This window comes from Schistocerca piceifrons, chromosome X (assembly GCF_021461385.2).
Source record: "Schistocerca piceifrons isolate TAMUIC-IGC-003096 chromosome X, iqSchPice1.1, whole genome shotgun sequence".
In the NCBI taxonomy this organism is placed as follows: Eukaryota; Metazoa; Arthropoda; class Insecta; order Orthoptera; family Acrididae; genus Schistocerca; species Schistocerca piceifrons.
The window spans coordinates 212,824,137-212,851,178 of NC_060149.1; the positions used below are offsets into that span (position 1 = coordinate 212,824,137).

The 27,042-nt window shown below is 42.2% G+C and overlaps 1 protein-coding gene across 3 annotated transcripts in view; it reads right to left on the bottom strand.

Moving 5' to 3' along the window:
* LOC124721698 overlaps window positions 1–24,897 on the bottom strand; it is a 131,986-nt gene extending 107,089 nt beyond the window's left edge. For 2 of the 3 annotated variants that reach the window (XM_047246782.1, XM_047246783.1), the window contains exons 1-2: window positions 24,701–24,897; window positions 22,510–22,660 (exon numbers count right to left, since the gene is read on the bottom strand). In XM_047246782.1, coding sequence (XP_047102738.1) covers window positions 22,510–22,659 — 150 coding nt within the window. In that variant the 5' untranslated portion in view covers window position 22,660; window positions 24,701–24,897. Of the gene's footprint in view, window positions 1–2,665; window positions 2,738–22,509; window positions 22,661–24,700 lie in introns of those variants that run through there. The other variant, XM_047246784.1, reaches the window with a different exon arrangement.
* Window positions 24,898–27,042: the final 2,145 nt, after the last annotated feature.

Sequence of the window (27,042 nt, forward strand, 5' to 3'; positions counted from 1 at the left end):
AAATAAGCTGGCTCACAGATTTTATTAGCCCTGTCCACCAATGTCTTGACAATACCTCTCTTCTGCCTGGGATGATGGTTTGAATGCTTATGAAGATAACGATCGGTATGCGTATCTTTTCTGTAGACTTTGTGACCCAGAGTCCCATCTGCTCGTTTAATTACTGAGACGTCCAAAAAATTTATCTGCCCATTACTTTCTGTCTCCATAGTGAATTGTATTTTTGAATTGATGCTATTCAAATGCTTCAAAAAACTGTTCAGTTCTTCTTCACCGTGATTCCATATGACAAAAGTGTCGTCCACATACCGATACCACTTCAAAGGCCTTTTTCTGGCTGACTGCACTGCTTGCTGTTCAAAAAATTCCATAAAAATATTAGCAACAGCTGGACTTAGAGGGCTACCCATTGCCACTCCATTAATTTGTTCATAGAACTCATTATTATACTGAAAATAAGTCATGGAAAGGCAATGTCTAAACAAAGCTACTATATCAGTCGGAAATATGTCAGATATGCAAGCAAGAGCTTCGTTGACAGGAACCATGGTGAACAGAGACTCTGTACCAAAGATGTGACAATCGGTTACCTTCGATCGAGAGTAATGACGCCAGCCAGAGAGAGTTTTACTGTTGACAACACGTGACGAGTGGTGGCGCCCTCTACGCGCACTATACAAACAGGACCTCCGCGGCCTAGCAGCCAGTCGTAGACTCACCTCAGATGATGTTGCCCGCAGCTGGCAACGAAACGTCAGGGAGAAGTATTTCTACTATTGGACCACGGCCTCTTAGCCCGGACGTTTTAATTACTGTAACTAAGATTGTTCATATATGATTTAAATCTGTTGTGCAAAAGAAAGCAAACTGGAAGACAAAATACAACTGGCAAGTATAATCAATACCTGCCAATGAAAAAAAAAAAAAAAAAAATCAGATTACTACACTCAACTATTTTCTTAAGCCAACAGCTTATTACACAGAGAAATGGTTTCAACTTGACACCTCTGATGTTTTAAGAAAGAGAAAACTGGGTCCTACAGAGAATTTAAACAAAACCCTCCATTTAATGTAATATCAACTGACTCCATCAGGACAATAGTTTGAAGAGTAGACTAAAATCTTTGTATTAGAATAATCTTTGACATGTCCGGTAGTGAAGCATAGCTCTACAATCACAGACTTGCTTGGCTCCTGTAAACAAATGTATCTATTTTGTTCACTGCAGTGATGGCTTGACCGATATAATATACCAAGCCACATCTCAGGGGAAAGGGATATATCCCAGCCTTATACAGACCTAAATCATCCTAGCAGGGCCTGGTCTTCAAGGGTTGTCGAATAACACACTTCACATTGTTTCTTCCCAATACAACCAAATTTAGTCACAATACTCCCTAACAAAGACAAAAAAAGTTAGCATCTTGGGTGCTTCCTCCTCAGTCTCTTAAGAAAAAAAGACGAACGACAATGAAGAAAATAGTTCTTATATTTAATAATTCAGCTTTTACACAAATTATTATATGGTTCTAAAATTTAATGCAAAATTGCAAGGGTCTTTTTATCTGACACCCTGAGAAATGTGTGGCAGTGAAAGGATTAAGGTAAAAATCTGTGTAAGAAGGATTCCTAAGCAAGCCATGTCCTATTGTTAGCTTCACCTTATCTCCTGACCATCAAGTCAAGTAAAGGAACCTTTATGACCTCCACATCAAATCGAATACCATGGCTGAAAGCGTTTATGTGGTGAAAAAACACGTGCAGAGTATCACTGGAGGAAGGGCATATGACAAAGGTGTCATCCACATGTCTCCCTAATCAAGAAGCACACACAAAGGCTCATCCTTTAAAATCTCCCACAAAAAGACTGGACACTATGGGAGACTAACTGCTCCAATTAGCCACACCTACAGTCAAAGGAACTGGCTGTTGAATTACGAAAATTTAAGAACTTGAACTGAAAAATATGTGGAAGTTAATAAACATGTAAACACAGAATTATTAAGGTGCAATCCTTGCAATATGAGAAAGAAATTCACTAAATTCACACTATTCTGTTTGCATGAGCCTACCTGATGACTTAAAAGTATCTAGGTGCTGAGCTAGACAATACATCAAAGGTTGAAGAGGAATGCCTTCCTCATGAACTTTAGGAAGGCCACAGAATCTAGGGCTACTGCAGCAACAGAGTGGAGACTTACTGGTCTCCCACAATGAGCTTCTACTGAGGAAAGTTGATTTGCCTATCCATCTTTCTCAGAACAGCACTGAGTCTGCAGTAAGGCAAATCACTGTGGATATACGCATGTCAATCCAGCAGAACTATGACACTGCCCTTTTAATGGGCAGAACAAGCTTTTCAGGATCTTCATTAAAAGAATTTATGGCTGATTTTTCCACAAGTTAGATGATACTCTAAGGCAAACATGCCTTGGTCAACACACAGCACATTTATTTCCCTTCTGACCTACTCAGTAGCAACTATAGAAATTTAAATACAGGTTGCTCATGTGTGCTGAAGGAGGACAGCAAAGAGGAAGCACCTGCAAGTCAAGGAACAATCGCTCAAGTCATGACAGGTTGGAGAATAACACATACAAAAATAGAAGACTTGCACAAATTTATACCTTAATTCTTCAAGCCAGGAACCTGAGAAAGTACTCACTTGCCATTAGTGTCTGAAGTGATGGTACACCAACCACAGTTGCCGCCTGCAGCCTCACAGGTAAAACTGCATTGCTCTGCCATCTGTTGACAATCGACAACACTACTTCATCACCTAAGTGTAGGGATATCTGTGCTGAGACACCATTATGATCTTTGTCAAAAAGTGAGTGAGATAGAAGAAATCAAGACCCACAAACTACATCCGTGAAAAGAAAAGCACGAGTGAAGTGGCTACTAAATATTCCAGTGCACAATTTAAATACAGGTTATCAAGCCACTGAAAAGACAAAGCAAGATGTTCATACACATGACATACTTGGTTTTAGAACAGAACTTAGGGAAACTACTGAGGAGAGACTGGGGAGTTGGAATTTATTTCAAAAACTGATACAAGTATAACACATTATAAGTTCATTTTATGTGAACATATATGTTTTAAATATAATAAAGGCATGTTGTTAACAATTCCTGAAATTTTCATTGACATTTGACCACTAACTGCTGTGCTACAACAGTTTAAATGAAACACTGACAAGGGTACAGTGTCTACTCGTCATCACCGATTTTGTCCAAATTTATGGCATATGTATGGCTTAGCCAGACATGTAAGCGACAAAAGTCGAAGCTACAGTTAGAAAAAATTACAGTATTGGCAGTGGCTGATCAAGGCATAACCCATTTACATAAACATTGTTGCAGGCAGCAGTTGACATGGCAGAAAAGTTACAGAATGGTAATCCAACAGTCATGGAGTCAAGAATTTTTTTTTTAAATTTTGAATTTCTACATTACTTACACTGCAAATAAGCCAAATAATGCACAATATGTCGTGTTTATTGACATCTTGATAAAAGACATGAAAAGAAAAGGCAATAAAAAATTTGTGACAGTAAATAAAATTCCAAGAAAGGATTGTAATGAAAGCATACAGGACTTCATATAATGACAGTTTCATTTTGACCTCTAAGCAGCATTACATGTGATTCACTGCCAAAGTGTGCAGTGAGAGAAAACCTTTTATGAATGTAAACCAAGTTTAATGAATTATTTAGAAATAAAGAGATGATTCACTGAAAGGCAGAAGTGCTGCGTTGGTCAACAGACACAAACGAAAGGTACAGAGCTTTGCTTTGCTTCCTTTCTTTCTCAAGCTGTAGGAGAAAACAAACACACACACACACACACACACACACACACACACACACACACACACACACACACCGTCTCCCTACACGTGCTTCTCCTACAGTTTGAGAAAGGAATCTCATTTTGAAAGCTAACAAAGCATAGCTCTGTACCTTTTATTTGTATGTCTGCCAACGATGTAGCACTTCTGCCTTTTGGTGAGTCATCTCTTTATTCCTAAATAGTTCATTATTCCCAACCAGAACTTTCCGTGCACTACTGTAAACCAAGTTTGTTTGTTTCTGTGGTATTTATAATGTGTGCAAAATGCCAAGAAAATAACTACTTCCTTTATCATGAATATAACCCCAGGATGTGTAAATCATCAACTGTAAAATAATAAAAGGATGTAATTTTATATGAGATATTCTCATGTATGCCCTACAATCTTGGCTTGAAAGTTGTTTGCAGAGACCTCATGCGTGCTGTAAGTACAATCTTTTCTTGTAAATTTATTTGCAATTCCAAATTTTCCTTATCTGCCTTTTCTGAAAATATTATTAAATACAATATATTGAGCATTATTTTGGTTTATTTGCAACATAGCTAACGTAAAAACAGAGAATAAAAATAAGCTTCTGGGTAGGACTCGACTGCACGACCCTTGAATTATCATTCTGCACTTTTTCCATCATGCCTACCACTACCTAACTGCTCATGCCTCACACTACCCACTGCCAAAATAGTATTTTTCGCAAATTCTTGGGCTTCTGGAGCTCCCAACCCTGTAACTTTTATTTCTGGCCAAGCCCTGCATATACAAGTGGTGTTCAATAAGTAATGCAACACATTCTTTTTTCTCGGTCAGTTTCAGTTGAAACAATACAGAATATTTTGTGGGAGACGGTTCCTATAGTTTCATGAAGTTCCGACAGGTGGTGGTGCTAAACATAGTCTTCACAAAGGCATCTGTAACAGATGTGTTCCAAGCACTGAGCTGTCAGTTTGTTTTGGCAGAAAACCAGAGCATCACAGATACTCACAGGCATTTACAGAATGTATACAGAGACCTGGCTGTGAACAAAAGCATGGTGAGTCACTGGGCAAGGTCTCTTGTCATCACTGCAACAACATCGCACAAACTTGTCCTATCTCTTGCATACCAGCCAGCCACACACAGCAGTGACTCCTGCACTGTTGGAATGTGCAGACACACTCATTCGGGGTGATCGATGCATTACAATTTAACACCTTGCTGCTCAACTAGACGTCTCTGTTAGTAGTGCCGACACTCACATCCACCAGTTTGTGTTCTCAATATAATAAATGCCCGCTGGGTTCCTCGCTGCCTAACAGAAGACAATGAAGAGTAACAAAGGGCCATCTGTGCGGAATTTGAGGCAAAATAAGTGCTATACAATTGTAAGAGGTACAGAGGTGAGTGAGTGTGCCCCAGGGCTTACTCCAGTTCACTACTACCAGCGCCACATCAAAGTGCCTGCACTTACCAAACAAACTATTGCATCACAATTTAAGAGCAAAATTAAAATAGCTTTTCCATACTTCATCAGAGTAAGCTTAAGTACATTTATGTTAACATTGTAAAGTCTCAAAACGATCAAATAAATGTGTCAGGCAAAAAATATGATCTAAGAAAAAAATAAGTGGTGCTGAATAATAAACCTGAAAAGATAAAAATTGGTCAGAATACGCAAAGGTATGCCTCAACTTCCATCAGTCCAATATTTTGGTTAAAACTGTCATTTTTATGAAAAACTGAAGACACTAAATATGACACTTAGAAAGCTGAAAACAGGGTGTATACGTGGACAAGGAAAAAAATTCCCGAATTTTTCCCGGATTTCCCAGTTAAAAATACACTTCCTCCCGGATGAAAACACACTTTTTCCGTGTAATTAAGTGACAGTATATTTTCCCTCGGAACTGTAAAACTTATCAATCCTTTGAATGGTTACATTTTTATACATGGGCGTAGAATTTCCCGGCACTTTAGAAAATCAAACTTAGGGAAGAAAACTCCTTTTGGAAAGATTTGTGATGTGCAGCAACATGTACGCTGCATACTTTCGTATTACAAAAGTATAAATTCGAATTCCACTAAACACCGCATGTTACTTTCCGAACCATTGTAATCGAGAGTGCGATGCGCTTTTGTAAGCCAGTCATAGCTCTTGTCACGTGATCCCACCAGCCAGTGACACCAAACATTCAGAGCATAGGACACATGATGTAGTCAGCTAATAGCAACATCACTGTTAAGTAGTGCGGATACACAAACAGGAAAAGTTAATGTTTAAATTAATATACATAGCATTGCTACAAGAAAAGCAAAGCTTTCACATATAATATTGGTCTCTAAGGTTAGTAAGCGGCAAGATAAGCTAAGCTTTCACATATAATGTTGATATTTTTTGCGCGTGTTACACTTTAAGATATATCACACAAATGCACCAGTAAAATTTTTAGCCGAGTCCAGTGATTTGTCCCCAAAATTATCCACATATAAATTAGCTACCGCAGAGGAGGGAGAGTTTCCTGTAGCACTACATCAATTTGCTCATAATAACGACATGAATGTCAGATCTTCTGGGCTCGAAATACTTCTACTAAATGGCTCGTCATCAAATGCTCTGTGGTTTAAGAAATTCATCGTACATTCTCGCACATTGTTCAACTTGTGTAAAAGGAAATTTACTTTGAAAGTAATGCTTTTCAAACCACCATTCGCAACATTTTCCCACGACCTGTTAGAAACAGGTTCGTTTCAGTAGTCGTCAGAGAGCGCCAGATAACGCGCCACCGCGCTTTGGCAGCTGCTATGACGCAGGAAGCCCGTATGTTCGTACATGTAAAACATTACAAGATCTTACATTATGTCATAAAAGAAGAAATCAGAGGATACTCCAAGAGCATCAGAATTTCGTGAACCGTACTAAAATAGCACATTTAAAGTGCATACTTAAAGAGCACATTCGTATGTCCAGATTCCCAATGAAGTAGGCCTCGACCTGATATTAAGCTTTTCTGTGTGGGTTTCAGGATGTAAATTTTCTTGAAGTACCAGTGCTGTATTAACTCATTTTTGATACTTTATTATGGCATAATGCCATACGTGCTAGAAGATGAAAACGTGCATTTGAAACGCAGCGAGCAGTTGAAATTAGCCAATAGTGTGGAACTAAACACTTTGTTTCAAACACATTGACTGCCTCAGCGTAAAAGATTAATAAAAACCAAATTTCTTTAGCAAACCGACAAAACTACCTTCATTATTCTACAAGGCGATTAATGCATGCCTGTCAGGAAAATGGAAGTAAAATAAAATCTGAAACTAATAACGTATATTAGCCTTCCGTAATTATGTGAATGTATTTTAATTCACTTGATAGCTCCCGGCCACAGAAATCCATTTTGTTTACTTTGACGTCTCCTATCAGGAGACAGGAAACCTTTTTATTTTTTGAAATTTTCTCCAATCATCAAGAACACAACAATTGATATAATAACCATACAAGTCCACAAAAAATTAATCTTTTTTTTAAATCTTTACCAAAAAGAGTCAAACATTTAAAATCACTGACTAGTAATACACAGAAGTGCCACATATGGCGCATATTACAAAGTTTTATGTCATGTCGGAACATGAAAACCATTAAATGTGAACAGCAACATTAGTATTAAAAGAAAACAAAAACAATAGGAGAACTTTTTAAAATCCTTTACCAGAATGAGTCAAATACATAAAATGATTCACCAGTAAAATGCAGCAGTGTCACGTATGACGCGTATTACAAAATTGTATGCCATGTTGGCATGTATGTGGCACTGCTGTGTATTACTGGTCAGTGATTTTAATTTTTTGACTCTTTTCATTAAATATTTTAAAAAGTATTAATTTTATTGTGGACATGTACAATTATTGTATGAACTGTTGTATTCTTGATGATTGGAGGACATTTTAATAAATAAAAAGGTTACCTATATCCTGATAGGGCACCCCCTTCCCAAGGTTTCCTAACAGCAGCAGGAGGAGTGAACTGCCAGTTATCTGTACGCACTGTAAACGTTCATTGCACATTTTTGACATTTTTGGAAATGACATTTTTGACTTTGTTATGTAAGTTTAAAAAGGATATGTTCTCTGTTTTTTTGGCCTACGCTTAAGAATTTGGTAACAACTGTATTATGCACGAGTGCAAATTTGGTTTTCTGCCCTGCAGGATGATTTGAATATGGGTCTCGGCCCGACACCAGCCACTGAATGAATAAAAAGTAAAAATTTGCAACTTAGACTGGTTTTTCATTCTACTGATTAACAGAAGTTGCTGACCCAAGCTACTCCAGCATGGTGGACGTTTGTTACGTTGTTTTGTTTACAAATACATCTCTGTAGTCCTGTTACATACTGAATTTCCTGTGCCACAGTACTCTTGCACTCCATTAAGGAAGCCAAAAGAAAATGGTGTGGCCCATTGATAAAGTGGAGTATCATGTTAATTCATTTCCAGCATATGTGGAAATGTTGCAGTTTTTAGAAGCCAATGCAGACGGCTACAAAAAGCATAATTACAACTTTATGACTACCCCTCACATTTGTTCCTCCTGTTAGTACTTTTTCATGTTGTGTGCCAGTGCAACTCTGCCAGTCACAGAATTATATGACACAGCACAAACAGTCTTGCATGTAGTTTGTACCTCAAAAATAGCACAGTATTTACCGACTGAAATATCAGTCTTAGATGATTCTACACAGTTCTGCCATGACATACCAAAACTGTCAGTACGATGGTAAGTGCTTAAAATTCACATCAGAGTAAAGATTATCACACATAAATGAAATAACTTCCTCATTGTTATATCCACTATTAGAGGATTAAAAGATAAATGTCTGCAGTTTCATCTATGTTCATTAGCAATATGAATAATTGACTAAAGTTCTTCCTTCCACAAATGACTTAGGCCATACTAAACAACTTTACAAAATTTAATAATAAGTCAAATTAAAGTAATTAAATTAAAACTTAGACTCATTTACCCTAAACGATTTACAATAAAAATCAATGCTTCATATCTGAAGGCAATATTTGCTCCCCTTTAATGTCCTCCATACCTCAGTTCAGATTCTTCAGTGATCCACTTTCAACAGGCTCATCTTCTGCTGTATTTAGCTCATCATTCCCAACCCATCCCCCTTATCACAAACACAATTTCCTACAAAAATTTGTTTGGTGATGTTTCTTACAGTAGATGGTGGTAATATGGAATGGTAATTTTCAACCACCACTAATTCTTCATCTACGAATCACGAAAGAAGGCGGTATAGTGGAAAGATCTGGGGAAGAATGGATAAATTGGCAGAAGCCAACCTTGGGGAAGATCAGTTTGGATTTCAGAGAAATGTAAGAACACGTAAGTCAGTTTTTTTTTTTTTGTTGGGTTTAAGGGCGCTCAACTGCTGAGGTCATTAGCGCCCTGTCACTGTTGTTAGAGCACATGGAATCTGTTAAAACTCAAGGGGATGGGGGGACACCAGAAGGACCTGACAAAGATGCAGATAAAATAAGTAAAAAGGTTAAATGTCTTTGGACAAGCCAGTTAAAGTTATAAAACGCAGAATACGAGCAGCTGCTCGAGCGTCATCAGCTAAAACATCCGGTAAAGTAGATGGCAAGGACAGGACAACACGAAATTGACTAAAACGGGGACACGACAATAAAACATGGCGCACTGTTAATTCCTGACCACAAGGGCACTGCGGGGCTGCGTCACCGGAGAGCAGGTAGCGGTGGCTAAACCGGCAATGCCCAATCCGCAACCTGGTCAGAAGGACCTCCTCGCGCCGAGATGGTCGGGAGGATGTTGTCCAAGCAGTTGGGAGCGGTTTTACTGCCCGGAGCTTGTTTCCTTGGAGGGATGACCAAGCATCCCACCACAACGACACAAGCCTCTTACATACATCCCCACGAACGTCAGATGACGGGACACAGTGGGAGGCTGGCCGAGGCAGGAGGACTGCAGCCTTGGCTGCAGCATCCGCAGCCTCATTCCCAGGCACTCCTACATATCCGGGAACCCACAGAAAGCTGACAGAACCACCATTATCAGCGAAAGAATGGAGGGACTGCTGTATCCGTTGAATCAAGGGATGGACCGGATAGGGAGCTCCAAGGCTCTGAAGAGCACTGAGTGAGTCAGAGCAGAGTACGTACGATGAATGGCGGTGGCGGCGGGCATACTGAATGGCCTGATGGAGAGCAAAAAGCTCGGCCGTAAAGCTCGAACATTGGTCGAGGAGCCGGTATTTAAAGGTGGCGGCCCCGACGACAAAGGCACAGCCGACACCATCGTCAGTTTTGGAGCCATCGGTGTAAATAAAGGTGTGACCGGCAAGGCGAGCACGAAGTTCGACAAACCGTGAGCAATACACTGCAGCCGGAGTACCTTCCTTCGGGAGTGAGCTGAGGTCGAGATAAATATGAACCGGAGCCTGGAGCCAAGGTGGTTTCGGGCTCTCACCCTCTCTGAACGTGGTAGGGAGGGCAAAATCCAATTGTCGAAGCAGGCGACGGAAGCGGACTCCGGGGGGCAGCAGGGCAGACACATACAACCCGTACTGACGGTCGAGAGAATCGGCGAAGAAGGACTTGTAAGAGGGGTGGTCAGGCATAGACAACAGCAGGCAGGCATACCGACACAGCAGTACGTCGCGCCGGTAGGTCAATGGTAACTCGGCAGCTTCAGCATAAAGACTCTCGACAGGACTAGTGTAGAAGGCTCCGGTCGCAAGACGTATCCCCCGATGGTGGATGGAGTTGAGCCGGCGTAAGAGGGATGGCCGAGCGGACGAGTAGACGAAGCTCCCATAATCCAGCTTCGACCAGACTATGGACCGATACAAGCGAAGCAGGACAGTGCGATCCGCTCCCCAAGATGAACCGCTAAGAACTCTGAGGACATTAAGGGAACGTGTACAACAGGCCGCCAAATAAGAGACATGTGGAGACCAACACAGTTTCCTGTCCAACGTGAGCCCTAGAAACTTAGTTGTGTCCACGAATGGGAGAACAACAGGACCGAGATGTAAGGATGGCGGAAGGAACGCTTTATATCGCCAAAAGTTGATACAAACCGTCTTCTCTTCAGAGAACCGGAAGCCATTTGCCACGCTCCATGAGTAGAGGCTGTCTAGACAACGCTGAAGGCAGCGCTCCAGGAGGCATGTTCTCTGGGCACTGCAGTAGATCGCGAAGTCATCGACAAAGAGAGAGCCTGAGACATTAGGTGCAATGCAATCCATAATTGGATTGATCGCGATGGCAAAAAGGGCTACGCTCAAGACGGAGCCCTGAGGCACTCCGTTCTCCTGGAGGAAGACGTCGGACAATACGGAACCCACACGTACCCTAAACTTTCGATCCGTTAAAAAGGAATCAATAAAAAGGGGCAGGCGACCGCGTAGGCCCCACCTGTGCATAGTACGGAGGATACCTCCTCTCCAACAGGTATCATAAGCCTTCTCCAAGTCGAAGAACACGGCTACCGTTTGGCGCCTTCGCAAAAAGTTGTTCATGATGAATGTCGACAAGGTCACAACAGCGGAGCGGCGGCGACGAAAGCCGCATTGGACATTAGTAAGTAGTCATCGAGATTCAAGAATCCAGACTAACCGAGCATTAACCATGCGCTCCATCACCTTACAGACACAGCTGGTAAGAGAAATGGGGCGGTAACTAGAAGGAAGGTGTCTATCCTTCCCGGGTTTGGGTATAGGAACAACAACGGCGTCACGCCAACGCCTGGGGACTTGACCGTCGGTCCAGACGCGATTGTAGGTACGAAGAAGGAAGCTTTTGCCCGCCAGAGAAAGGTGTGCCAGCATCTGAACGTGAATTTTGCCCGCCGGAGAAAGGTGTGCCAGCATCTGAACGTGAATGGCATCTGGCCCCGGAGCAGAGGATCGGGACAGTGCAAGCGCACGTTCGAGTTCCTGCATAGTAGAGGGGGCATTATAAGTTTCTAGATTCAGCGAGTGGAAGGAAGGTCGCCGAGCCTCTTCTGCCTCTTTCCTGGGAAGGAAGGCAGGGTGGTAATGGGCGGAGCTTGAAACCTCCGCGAAAAAGCGGCCAAAGGCGTTGGAGACAGCCACAGGATCAACAAGGACCTCATTACCTGAGGTCAGGCCAGGTACCGAGGAGTGGGCCTTAATGCCCGACAGCCGGCGCAGGCTACCCCAAACGACGGAAGAGGGAGTAAAACTGTTAAAGGAGCTGGTGAAAGAGGCCCAACAGGCTTTTTTGCTTTCGTTGATGATTCTACGGCATTGCGCTCGGAGTCGTTTGTATTCAATACAATTCGCCAACGTAGGATGGCGGCGAAAGGTGCGTAAAGCATGTTGTCGAGCACGGATAGCGTCCCTACAAGCCTCGTTCCACCAGGGGACGGAAATGCGACGTGAAGAAGAAGTAGTACGAGGAATGGAACGTTCGGCAGCATTGATAATAACAGCCGTGAGGTATTCGACCTGACTGTCACAACTGGGAAAATCGTGGTCCGGAAAGGTCGCCAGGGAGGAGTAAAGTCCCCAGTCAGCTTTCAGTATGTTCCAGTTCGAAGGACATGGGGATGGGGTGTGGTGCAGGAGACGAACGACACAGGGGAAGTGGTCCCTCGAATAGGTGTCAGAAAGGACATACCACTCGAACCAACGGGCAAGAGTGGCAGAACAGATCGAGAGGTCCAAGTGGGAGTAGGTATGAGTAGAGTCCGAGAGGAAAGTCGGGGCGCCGGTATTGAGGCAGACAAGATTGAGATGGTTGAAGACATCCGCCAAGAGTGAGCCTCTTTGACAGGATGCAGGAGAGCCCCAAAGGGGATGATGGGCATTGAAGTCGCCAAACAATAAGAACGGCGGGGGAAGCTGAACGATCAGGTGCATCATGTCAGCCCGACTAACAGCAGATGACGGTGGAGTGTAGATGGTACAAACTGAAAAAGTAAAAGCAGAAAGAGTAATGCGGACAGCTATTGCTTGGAGTGGGGTGGTCAATGGGATGGGATGGTAATAGACATCGTCCCGAACGAGCAACATGACCCCACCATGAGCTGGGATACCGTCCACAGAGGTGAGGTCATACCGCTCAGAGGTATAGTGGGTAAAGGCAACACGGTCAGTCGGGCGCAACTTGGTTTCCTGGAGACCAAGGACGAGCGGACGGTGCAGGCGGAGGAGCAGTTTTAATTCCTCCCGATTAGATCGAATACCTCTTATGTTCCAATGAAACAACGCCATCGCTAGTCAAAAAGTTGGGGGAACGAGACGGGGGAAGAGCTGGTCACCGCGACGGCCGCGGAGGGCCAGGTTGCAAGGGAACAACGCTACAACCGACGGGAGGCGGATCCGGTTCCATCGACTCATCGCCAGCTGCGGCCGCTGTCCCTGATTGTGTAGGAGGGACCGCATCATTTGCCGACGAAAGGCCGGCGGAGCGCCTGGCAGCAGAGCGTCCCGGCGAAACTGAGGACGGCCGGGAGCAGCGACTCACGGATGAAGCGTCAGACGAAACGCGCCGGGGTGGAGAGGGGGATAGAGACTTCTTCTTGGAGGCCTTCTTGGAAGGCCGAGGAGGCACAGGGATGGTGGGCTGGACACGAAGAAGGTCCTCACGCGCGGGGTCCGTTTTGGAACGCCGGACCTCGGAAGCTGGGGTCCGGAACGTTTCCCCGATGGACGCCTGAGAAGAGGATCGCTTCTCAGGTGGCGTGGGGGGAGGAGGAGGAGGAAGGGTGACCCCTGGGGCAGAGGGGGTGGGGGCCACGGGGGAGGAGGATTTGGAAGGGAGGGATTTGGGAGGAGGAGGCAGAGCCCCCTGATGGGCGGAGGAGGCGTGGGGGGGACAGGATAGGGGTGAGGATACCGCGGAAGGAGTGGACACAACTGAGGCAAACGAAGTGGTCAGTGACACGGGATGAAGGCGGTCATACTTCTTCCTGGCCTCAGAATAAGAGAGCCGATCCAAAGTTTTGATTTCTTGTATCTTCTTCTCCTTTTGATAGGCGGGGCAGTCTGAGGATTTAGGCGAGTGGACGCCAGGACAATTAATGCACCGTGGTGGTGGGGTGCATGTATGTTCCTCACGAAGAGGACGTCCACAATCGCCACAAAGGGGCTCAGCCTCACACCGGGACGACATGTGCCCAAAGCGCAAACACCTAAAACAGCGCATAGGAGGCGGGACGTAAGGTCGCACGTCGCACCGGTAGCACATCACCTTTACCTTCTCCGGGAGAACGTCCCCCTCGAAGGCGAGGATAAAGGCCCCGGTGTCGATGCGACGGTCTTTGGGGCCGCGCTGGACTCGCCGGACGAAATGCACGCCGCGGCGCTCCAGGTTGGCCCTGAGCTCCTCATCAGATTGTAGCAGGAGGTCACGATGAAAGATAACCCCCTGCGTCCTATTTAGTGCCAGATGTGGGACAATGGATACTGGGATGTCCCCTAGGCGGTCGCACGCCTGGAGTGCCGCCGACTGTGTGGCAGAGGTGGTCTTGATAAGAACGGACCCTGATCGCATCTTGCTGAGAGCCTCGATTTCCCCGAAGACTTCCTCAATGTGCTGAACAAAGAACATGGGCTTGGAGGTGGCGAATGTCCCCCCATCGGTTCGAGAACAGACCAAATAGCGGGGGAAGTACTTCGCCCCAAGCCGGCGGGCCTGTCCCTCCTCCCATGGAGTGGCCAAGGGGGAAAGGGCAGGAGAACCAGAACTAGAAACGGTACCTTTTCTTTTGAAAGACTCGGTCGCAGAGCGACCTGATACGTGTTGACGTTTCATCTGCGAAACGTCCGCCCCGATACCACCCACTCCGACCAGGGGCTCTCCCCACGGGCGCCACCCAGCCGCAGCAAGGGCCACCTGGCAGGATGACCATTGCCGGGAGTCCTGATGCCCCAAGGAGACGGGCATCTACTCCTTGGCCAACGTGGGGAGGGTGCAGCTCAGGTATCGGCAGTACGATCCCTGTGTTGTCAGGGGGCTACAACCTAGAGGGTACATGACGACCCCACCACAACGGGCTGGCTACCGTGCTGGATGTCTGGTGCCATGGAAAGTCCATCATGATCGCTGGTGCAGATGGAGATGCACTATGGGCGTAACTTGGACAACCCATTAGGCGTTTAGGCCCAATTTGAGGAATAGTGGGTACGGTTACAACGCCGGTGCAATGCTGAGTGCCAAGGTCTTAGTGCACTTAGGACCAGTGGTACACCATGTAAGGTGTCCTTCCCCAAAAGGCTCGTACTTCTGTAGAATTTTGAAAAATGTAGGTCAAACCCCAAGGGGGACCATCGCATAGAAGGCCGAAATGGTTGAAACTCCTTTTAGTCGCCTCTTACGACAGGCAGGAATACCTCGGGCCTATTCTTACCCCGGACCCGCAGGGGGCGCGTAAGTCAGTACTGACCCTACGACTTGTCTTAGAGGATAGGTTAAGGAAAAGGAAATCTACATTTATAATATTTATAGATTTACAAAAAGCTTTTGACAATGTTGACTGGAACACTCTCTTTGAAGTTCTGAAGGTAGCAGGGGTAAAATACCAGGAGCAAAAGTCTATTTAGGCAGTTATACAAGTTGGGAGGCATAAAAGGGAAACAATGGTTGAGAAGGCAGTGAGACAGGGTTCTAGCCTATCGCCAATGTTATTCAATCTCTACATTGAGCAAGCAGTAAAGGAAATGAAAGAAATTTTGAATTAGGGATTACAGTTTAGGGAGAAGTAATAAAAACTATGAGTTTTGCTGATGACACAGTAATTCTGTCAGAGACAGCAAAGGACTTGGAGCGGCTGAATGGAATGGGCACTATCTTGAAAGGGAGATATAAGGTGAACATCAACAGAAGCAAAACAAGGATAATGGAATGTAGTCGAATTAAATCTGGTGATGGTGAGGAAACTATCTTAGGAAATGAGACACTTAGAGTATTAGATGCATTTCATTATTTGGGCAGCAGAATAACTGATGATGGCTGAAGTAGAGAGGATATAAAATGTAGACTGGTAATGGCAAGAAATGTGTTTTTGAAGAAGCGAAATATGTTAACATCAAATATACACTTTAGTGGTAAAAAGTCTTTTCCGCATGTATTTGTATGAAGTGTTACCATGCATGGAAGTGAAACATGGATAATAAACAATTTAGACAAGAAGGGAATACAACCTCTTGAAATGTGGTGCTACAGAAGAATGCTGAAGGTTAGGATGGTAGATCATGCAATTAATGAAGAGGTACTGAACAAAACTGGGGAGAAAAGAAAATTGTTGCACAACCTGACAAGAAGGGATTGGATGATGGCACACTTTCTGAAACGTCAAGGGATCATCAAATTAGTACTGGAGGGAAGTGTGGGTGGTAAAAATCATAGAGGCAGACCAGGGGATGAACACAGTAAGCAGATTCAGAAGGGTGATATTATTAAAATAGTTCATTAAGAGCCAAGACATGGAAATCTATATTTCCCATCAAACAGTAAAACTGTTTTCTGCATCAGCTTCTGAAGTGAGTCATCACCTGCTCACAAAATGGTGGAAAATATGCTACTTATGAAAGTATGCAGGCTTTTGTGGCTGTTGTCACTGAAGTTAAAATCTTCTTGGTTGTTAGGCCATGTCATATTTCTTCAAACAATAGATGTTTCAATCTCTCTGCTGGGATCTTCTTCAGCATCTTTTAGTGTCCACTGTAGATTGAGCACTATCAGAGACCAGTGTTGCCTTCTCTTATAACGGGGAGTTTTTCCACACTTGTGCTAGAGAAGTGGGATCGTTCGGTAAAAAACCTTGGCCTACCATTGGTGGACCATTATTTTTGTATAGTAAGAGAAGTTTTCCCATACTAATGCCAAAGAAGGGGTTATTGGCAGTAACTCCTGGGCTACCACTGGTGGGCCAATGTCATCAGATAGAAAAGGATTTTTCCTGCATTTATGTTGGAGAAGAGTTACTGGTTAAAATTCCTCTTGCTGCTATGAGTCAGTGCACACCATTGGGTGGGAGCGAAACGGGCAGAGCACGAGATAGTGAATGTTTATTCAAATGTCTGCAGAGATGGTTTCCAGGATGTTGTTCATATTGCCCGCACGCTGCAGATGAATATTCACTTCATTGATGGTGGGGAGCCATGATGCTGCCTGAAGACTACAGCCAGCCTCTCTATTGAAGTTACATGTGTTCTTAGAAATTTCCATTATTTATCAACTTTTCTTCTATAAATGTTGGTTTCCTTAGCCAGCACATGCACATCATTGAAATCAATGTCGAGGTCACAGTTCTCATGATGTTACCCTAGCACCAACTTCATGCTTTGTTTAATGTGTGTGTGGTGTTTGTGTTCCTTAATACGTTCTTTAACAGCCCTCCCTGTTCCACCTAGACACACTTTGCTGCAGCCACACATCATTTCATAGACATCTACACTGTGGGGGCAATCAGGTGCATCCATTTTCTGTCAGAAAAGGTCTTTTCCTCTCTCCCTACCCCCCCCCCCCTTTCTCTCTCTCTCTCTCTCTCTCTCTCTCTCTCTCTCTCTTTTTAATACTGAAGAAAGTGGTCTGAAGACCATTTTTCCTTAGAATTCTGCTTAGGTGATCAGTGGTCCCACAAACAAACAATAAAAGCCCAGAAACAAATGGTAAAACCCCAGAGACAAACAGTAAGACTGAGGAGGAGGTTCTTCATCCTTCTTATTACTATAATTAACATTTCACTTAAAAGCCCCAGCTATGAACAAACTGCCATAGCCATTGGCCTTCATTGTCTTCTTTAAAAAATCAAACTCCAGTTCCAAGCTGTCGTTGTTGCTGATACAGAATGCACATGAAGACAGTATGTCGAGCACTGCTTGCTTCTGAGCTGGATAGTGGTGTGATATGGCATCTAAATACCTGTGTGTGTTAGTAGGCTTTCTATACACTCTGTTTCCTAGGCTATTGTCAGATCTTCTATATACCAACACATATAGAAACAGGAGACTGACCTCATTCTCAACATCCAAAATAAAGTTTTTTTTTTGTGGTGAATACCTCTTAAGAAATTGTGGAACACATGATGCTCTTCTTCGCCATGTGGCCATATATCAAATGTGTCTTCCACATAGCGGAGCCAACAATATTCCATAAAAATGTCAACTGCTACTGGCAACAAGGATGGTTCCATAGCAAGACTGTCAAACTGTTCATAGAATTCACTAATTCATTTAGAATAGCTCAAGCAAAGACATAACCCAATGAAGTCACAGACATCTAAGCAACCTTCTCACTTATGATCTTCAGTGTATCTGATACTGGTATAAATAATGATGTCGCATTAAAGCTAACAAGAATGTCACTCGCAGCTATCTTCACTGTGCATATCATTTCTAAAAAATGTTTTGAACCTTTGACAAAAGGACTGGTTTTTCCAACTAGATGTCTCAATTTTCCAGACAAATGACTTGCTAAAAAGTAAGTTGGCGAGTTAATTCCACTCACTATAGGTATCAAAGGAACCGATTCTTTGCACCTCTGTCCATTTCACTTCAAGTTAATTGTGTGGACCCACCAACAGCAGCAGGAGGAATTTTAACCCATAACTGTTCTCCAGCATAAACGTGTGTGAAATCCCTTTCCAACAAATGATGTTGGCCCACCAAAGGCAGCCACAGAAGTTTTAGCCAATAACCCCATTCTTTGGCATTAGTACAGGAAAGCTTCTCTTGTTATCTGATGATAATGGCTCACCAATGGTAGTCAAAGGTTTTTTACCCAATAATCCCACTTCTCCAGCACAAGTGCCAGAAAACTCCCCTTTATAACAGAAGGTGACACTGGTCTCTGATGGTGTCCAATCTACAGTGGACACCACAAGATCCTGAAGAACATTCCAGAAGAGAGATCGAAACATCAATTGTTTGGAGAAATATGACATGGTCTAACAGCCCAGATGATTTTAACTCCAATATGACATCCGACTGCCATTTAATGTTCAAACATGTTCATGTGGTGCATCTCTCTTCTCAAGTGATTGGTAATTGGTGTGTTTTGATTTATGTACATAAAATGTACCTTTGTCAGTCTTCAATGGCAGTTTTGTTCTCATGCTTGTGACTGGGGTATTGCTCTAACTTGGCATGCTTACACTTCTTGTATAATCATAGATGAATTCTAATTAAAGCTATCATAAATTGGCTTTCAAAATAAAAGCAGATTTGCAGTAGCTACACAATGAGATTTCTTTTCTCCATCCAAATTTATTTCACGACTACTTACCATGTTCTGGCTATCTTCAGGTGATAAAAGAATACTGGTGCATATTGCATTACATAATAGCACCTGTGATATCAGAAATATATCACATGCATAGTTTCACAATCTTACAATAACCTGTGCTGATGAGTGTCTGATGTCATCCGACTTACATAAAAAAAACCTGTGATTAAGCATACTACTCATTTTTGGATGTTCTCTATCCCCTGTATTAACCTTACATGATAAGGAAATGTGTGCAAAGAAATGACATAACAACATAAAAAGTAAGATCATCCAGGCATAGAGGACCACGTGATACAGTTTGAAATTTAAGTAAAAACAAATAAAAATCAGTGAAATGACCTTTATTCTTTGCAACAATAAATGGAGTCAAGAGGCCTCAAAGTATGACAACAGATGTGCTTTATTTTAGCATAGTACCTTACATATACATCAAAAAAGTAGTTGTCAGTTTGTAGCCTAATCTTGCATTGTGTAGTGATTTTTTTAATGGGTGCCCGAGTAATGTCTATGATATTTGTGTGAAAACCTGTGGCAGCATCTTCAAACATTATTTAATGTTCCCCATTTATGAAAGTAGCACAAAACTTTTCACCACCTTTAAATGTAGAGCAGAACCCAATAAATCCTACAGCTACCCTCTTGTCAAAACATCAAATTCACACTGTTTAAATGTGACATATGGTCATACACCACTAGCATTTACATTGACGATACTGAATCTACCGAGTGAAGAAAGACATCAAACTCACAAGATTGAACAATGTGCAAAAAGTACATGAAACCATAACGAAAGATTGATGGCAGTGAATAGCTTTAAGCCATTGCTGCTCTCTTTGTACTGAACTACCCACATCTTTGAGTAGCAAGAGGCCCAGAATAGCCCATCACCTGAGGCAGAGTACCATAAAATATGATGCACATTGAGGTATGCACAGATTAGGAACAGGTGGAGAATGTGTGTGAAGAAGCGTTAGAATCTCTCTGTCCACAGCATCATTTGGTTGCAGACTGAGGGATCCCAAAATAATCCCAATTGCCATATGCATCACAGCAGCAACTGCCTTTAATAAAGGGACAGGAATAGGGGTTTGCTGAGTCAATCAGGCTAACTTCCAAAGTGTTTTCTAAGCCAGTTTCTTGCCAAATGATTCTCATTTGGGGATAAAGTAAAGATCTCAATAGTTCATGATGTACTATTTAATCTTTACACATATGTATGTGTATATACAAAATAAAACTTTGCATTTTGTTCTGTTTGAATAGAGAACCAACTTTATTACAAGTAAATCCTCCCGGAAACATTTAATATTAGATGTGTTGCTTCCAATTTCCATGGTCTGTGACACAGTGATCTTTGTATTTACTTGGCTTCAGTCACACAACTGGATCACTACATAATATTTATGGTTTCATACCCCTGTATACATTTTTCTTTTTTGCCATCACAACATATATTTCCTGTGTGGCCTAGATTTCTTGAATTTTCTTCTCTTAACTGAAAATTGCACAGTCATGACTCGGGACTACACCACTTTCAAAATGGTTCATGCGTACCTGTGGCAATGAACACAGTATTTTTTTTTCATATCCAACTTTGCCTCAAGTAACTTGACACTCTCGAGGTACAGTGGTACAATTATACCACTGCCATTTGAAAACCATCATGAAGTGATTCAAATAGGGTTACACTTTAACCCTAAGGAAACTAGAATTCATGTACTCCAGCAACATATGTGAACTGACAGTAAGTATAAATGTAGTTTTCCAACCTTGCTGTTAACATTTTTTATCTTCTTCTTCTTCTTCTTCTTCTTCTTCTTGCTATACTATTTTTAGCTCTCGATAATAAATTTCCATGTGGCATCTACAAAAAGCGACACTTGCTGAAATTAAGAATGTTATTACATTCCACTTACAACGTGGATAAAACCAAGCATTGTTGCCTCGCATATGTGCATAACTGAGAGGTCACACAGATTTCAGCATTCCAGTAGAAGCATATACTCAGCTCCTTGTGAATATTAATATGATCAGTGTCTTAATCACTGTGCCAAATAACTTAGTATCAAGCTCAGGAACACTGCTCTCATATCTGTATTATATTTACCTGCCTCAGGTCGACCAAAGTGTCCGATCCCACCGGTCTGCTTTGACCCGTGACGTAAGGCTGTTGTGGTGTGTGACGTCAAGACGGCGCGGAGTTTAGTTCGTGAGAGTGGCGTGTTTGTAGGTGTCATTTTGATGCGATTGGTGGTGCTCTCTGGTGGTGTGTTAGGTGATGTTTTTGGTTTAGTTTGCGAGTGTGGCGTCGTGTGTGAATTTTGTTAAATTGCTTTTTTATGTCTTTGGTAGGTATGGATATGACTGACAGGGTCAACAGTTTTCGGTTATCGGCTATGATGGGGGACAGTGCGTTGTCTCTAATAAAATTTCTTCAACTATTCGGATTTTTGGATGAAGTCGTGAAGTGTTCAGTATATCGTGAAGAAATTAGGCTCACTTAAAGTTCCGGCATCTCGGACCAGTGGCGGCTGTATGTGGAGATATCGTAAGGATAGCAGGTCAAGGGAAGTGTTCGATCCCAGTGTGTAGCTGTGAATGTTGGTATTGGTATCGGGAGATGTTTTTGAGCTATATAGAAGTGTTAGGTCCTAATTTATGGGATCGGGAGCTGCTGTTGAGCTATATAGGTCAAGGGAAATGTTCTCCCAATTTATGATATCGGGACCTGCTGTTGACCTATATACGTCAAGGGAAGTATCCGATTCCACGTGATATTGTGTTTAGTGGTATTTGGGGAGCTTTGTGATGTCTGTTTTTTTCGTCGTTTTGCGTGGTCTTGTATGGGGGTGGGTGTCTAAATTAGTTTATATTTAGTTTGACCCCACCCAAAAACCTCCTATTTCCCGTGCTTGTCCCGTTAGTGTCGTTAGGCTTTTTGTGGAATGTGTGTGTGTGTGTGTGTGTGTTTTTCGATGTATTTTTGTCCTCATAATGTGTATGTAACGACTTTATATGCGATATATTGGAATCGTGGTTTATGGTCGTTTCCACCATATTTGTGATGTCATGCGTCAAAGCAGACGGGTGGGATTGGACGCTTCCGTATTTCCCCTACCTCTTGGTACATTGCCTTAAATGTGAGTCATCACCTGACCTCTCATTCATTTACATTATATCAGTCAGGATTCTCCATTATCATGAAGAGCTGAAAAAAGCTTCACTGTGTAAATATATGTCCCTCTGAATGAATAAGCATACCATGTGTAATGCACAGATAAGTTACCTTTTAACATAAAAGTAAGTGAATGCCTCATAAGCTCATGACTGACTCACCAATAAGATACACTATGTTATTAATTACTATCCCATAAATACAAATACTTACCTTCCCAAAATCAGATGCTGATATATCTGTGGTATGAGGCCATATTATATCTGGAAGCAGACTGTATGTTCCAACATCAAGATTGGAATCATATCTTGCTGCTGCACCATCAACAACAATATTTGTCTCCATTTCAGAATCATCATTCATTCTGGAAAATTAAGCATAATAGTTTTCATCTTCCGTGGATTAACACTTTCAGAGTTTTAATGACCCTTTTAGTTACAAATTTACTGATGATTAAAAAAACACTATTATCTCTCTCTCTCTCTCTCTCTGATCCACTATTTCTTGCACACACACACACACACACACACACACACACACACACACACACACACACACATTTGCTCTCTTTGTTTTAAAGTCTGGCTCAGAACAGATGTTACATAGCCAGCCAAACCACTTCTCAGTGCAAATCTACCACCATATTATCATCTCAGATTAACACACCACACTTCATATGTGTATTATGAAAGTAGTTGTGCAACGTCCTACTTCTGCAATGAATTGACTGCCGTTATGAATGCACAGACAAACAGACTTCATTTATAAATATCTGTTCATCTGTATTATAGTAAAACAAGTTCCAGAAAGATTTACTGTTTTTATTTTCATTATGTACATTTACATTTCTGCATTTTTAGCAACACAAAAGGATTTAGTATACGGTTGGCATCATTATGCACTAATCTTCAAAGTTACTTTTTCTGCAGTCAGACAAGAGATTAGTGACCAGAAATGTTGTAAAATCACCTTTAAGCTCTTATGACTGCTCAAATATGTATATAACTTTCAACAAAAAATAACAAAACATATATGTAACCAAAATAGTTAATATTAGATATCACTCTATAAGCAAACACACACACACACACACACACACACACACACACACACACACACACACACTCACTCTCACTCTCTTTCTCCCCCCCCCCCCCCCTCCGCCCCCATGACACCTGTACCTGTGGCAAGGTAGATTGAAGGGGGAGGGAAAGGGGGAGAGGCATCCCTGGCCCACTAGCTCCTAGAGAAAGCAAAAAATTTAGTGTAGTCAGGTGTTTTTCTTTTAAGACAATGATTTAAAAGCTGGTATTACACAGGTCTTTAACAGGGTCGGAACGAACTTTTTTATGACTGCTTATTTGGTTGGCATCATTAAGCACTAATATTCAAAGTTATTATTTTTGCAATCAGACTAGGGATTAGTGACGAGAAATGTTGTAAAATCACCTTTAAGGTCTTCTGACTGCTCAAGTATATATAGCATGCAACAAAAATCAACAACCCCTATATGAAACCATATGTTAAAAAATTTGGAATTATTAATATTGTATCTTTCAACACAAACACATTACGAAGGGTGCCCATACCCGTGGGGGCTCCCTCCACAAGTTCTCAGGGAAACGAAAAAAATATAATGAAGGTAGGGATTTTTCTTTCAACACAATGATTATGCAGGTTCTTAACAGGATCAGAACTGGAACTTTTTTATGTCTACTTATACGATTGATATCATTACGCACTAATCTTCAACGTTAACATTTCTGCATTCAGACCAGGGCTTGGTGACCAGAAATTTTATAAAATCACCTTAAACCCCTTCTGATTGCTCAAGTATGTATACTGTGCACTAAATGATCACTCAAACACACACACACACACACACACACACACACACACACACACACACACACAAGGGCGCCAATACAGGAGAGGAGGGTAGGGTAAGGGGGGGGGGGGTGGAGGTAGCATCCCCCTATATACACATTTTGCCATTTTACGGCTATTCACAAGTCGCCACTCGTCTTCCAAAATATTAGAAATATTGTAGGTAGGTATCTGGCTGCCTGCCTGCCTGCCTACCCCACCAACCCTACCGCCGCAGGTCTAGCCCTAGCTGGCACCGCACCTCCCTCCCTCCCACCCCCTCAACCAAGTAGCGTATCGGCGTCCTTGCATAACAGAAGACTACAAAGTTGCAAACCAGTAGTGCCGAAACTCGGCAGGTGGTGCCATTGTTGCGGCGTGTGATACAACATAGGCCGCACCATAACTTCCACACCAACATGCAACTAAAATGCTGAGACCACATCTCTGTTACATCAATGGCTGCCCAATACAAAATCATGTTTTCGGGAAATTGGAGTTGTCAAAAATGAATAATCGGTTACTTTTATTTACAAACCTGACACAATGTAACTAATTTCACCTGCAATCGATACTCAGATGAGGCCAATGTAGCAATAGGCGACAACAAGCAAAAGTTTACAGAGTACACCTGAGCACTACTTCATCATCCACACAACTGTAACCCCCAACATGACAGCCGTTAACGATTGACACTTGGTTTGACAAACGTAAACTTTGGAAATACACAAACGATACAAACCAAAGATGAACCCTAGCGGCGCTGAAGTAGTGACTAGTCGAAACTTCACGATAAAACGATATCGAAATCTTTTTTTATTTTTATTGGATTCTAGCATAGATGTCGAAATCACAACCTCACGAGCCTACTATTGTCCGCAAATATTATCTCTTCAACTTCAGTTAATCTATGCTTTCTAAATTTTAATAACCCTTTTAGTTACCAATTTATTGATGATCGGAAAATAAACACTACTATCTAAATAATAATAAGCAATTCAAAGACATGATCTCAATCTACATAACACCTAAATCAAAGCTGCTCCTTAGCCACATCCAAGTGTTTGTTCACCAGTATTTATTTGTTTAATATCTATCTTTAAGCATACTGCCCAGTGAAGTGAGTGAAGTGTTATGAAACAATGTGTGTATAGTGTGTTCAGTGACTGATACTGAGATATGAGTGAACAATGAGGCATTACATTATTTAATAAGTTATTCGCAAAATAAGTATTGTATACCAGGAGTAAATCTAATGATTGTCTCTAACTACAAGTCTATAAATATATGTGTATATGAATTAGCTTATTTTAAATTGATCTAAATTTGTAAATACTTTGACATGTCCTACATGTAAAAAGAGATCTACGGATGAATAAAGCTACTGCTACTACTACTACTACTACTACTACTACTACTCTTCCCCACCATGCAGATTTTTCATTGCAAAATCATGTCTGTTGAAATGAAATACACTACATGGTTGAGGGGAGGAGGGAGGGAGGGAGGTGCGGTGGCGGCTAGGGCTAGACCTTTGGTGGGGGGAAGGAGGGGTGGGCAACCAGCCAGCTACAATATTTCTAATATTTTGGAAGACGAGTGGCAGCTTGTGAATAGCCGTAAAATGGCAAAATATGTGTATATAGGGGGATGCTGCCCCTACCCTGCCCTACCTTACCCTACCCTTACTTCCCTCCCTCCTGTGTGTGTGTATTTGTGTGTGTGTGTGTGTGTGTGTGTGTGTGTGTGTGTGTGTGTGTGTGTGTGTGTGTGTGTTTGTGTGTTGTGTGTGTGTGTGTGTGTGTGTGTGTGTGTGTGTGTGTGTGTGTGTGTGTGTGAACATTTAGTGCACAGTATACATACTTGAGCAATCAGAAGGGGTTGAAGGTGATTTTATAAAATTTGGTCACCAAGCCCTGGTCTGGCTGCAGAAATACTAACATTGAAGATTAGTGCATAATGATATCAATGGTATTCAGAAGATAATCCTGGACATTAATAGCTGTGCATGTTGCTAGAATAACTCCAGATTGTACAGGTTTCCTGATACCCCTGTTTCCAATTTTCAAACAGCGACATGACACTCTTAAGGAACTGTGCAGCATCATTGTGTTTGTCCTCAACGGCTCTACTCATTGCAGTTTTCTATGCCTTGAGGTCATTAATTTAAACCAATGGAAAATTGTGGCCATGAAAAACGCTGTTGATGTGGCAGAATCTTCAGGTACATGTTCCTCTATTGCATACCGTAACGCTGATGCAAAGCTGTGATTTAAAAGTGCGTAAGCAGGACCAACCTTCATATTATCATAATGCCCTGGCCTTATGACATAGCTTTATTCATCTGTAGATCTCTTTTTACAAGGACATAGGACATGTCAAAGTATTTACAAATTTAGATCAATTTAAAATAAGCTAATTCATATACACATATATTTACAGACTTGTAGTTAGAGAGAATCATGAGATTTACAATTGGTATACAATACTTATTTTACAAATAACTTATTAAATAATGTAATGACTCATTGTTCACTCATATCTCAGTATCAGTCACTGCACACACTATACACACATTGTTTCACAACACTTCACTCACTACACACACACACACACACACACACACACACACACACACACACACACACATACACACACTGGTGATCTGTGGACCATTTTCTGTACCCCAATTTCGCATTTGCTATCCTGAAAATCTGAGTCAGCATCCCTCCATAATGAGTGAGATGTTGAGCTCAGAAAGGGGAAGAAGTGTTAGTATTGTGCCATGCATAGCCTGGGGATAAGTATTACTAGAAAAGGAAAAAAGAAGGAAAAAACAAAGTGAAGATGTTATGTGGAATGTTGGATATTTTATAATCA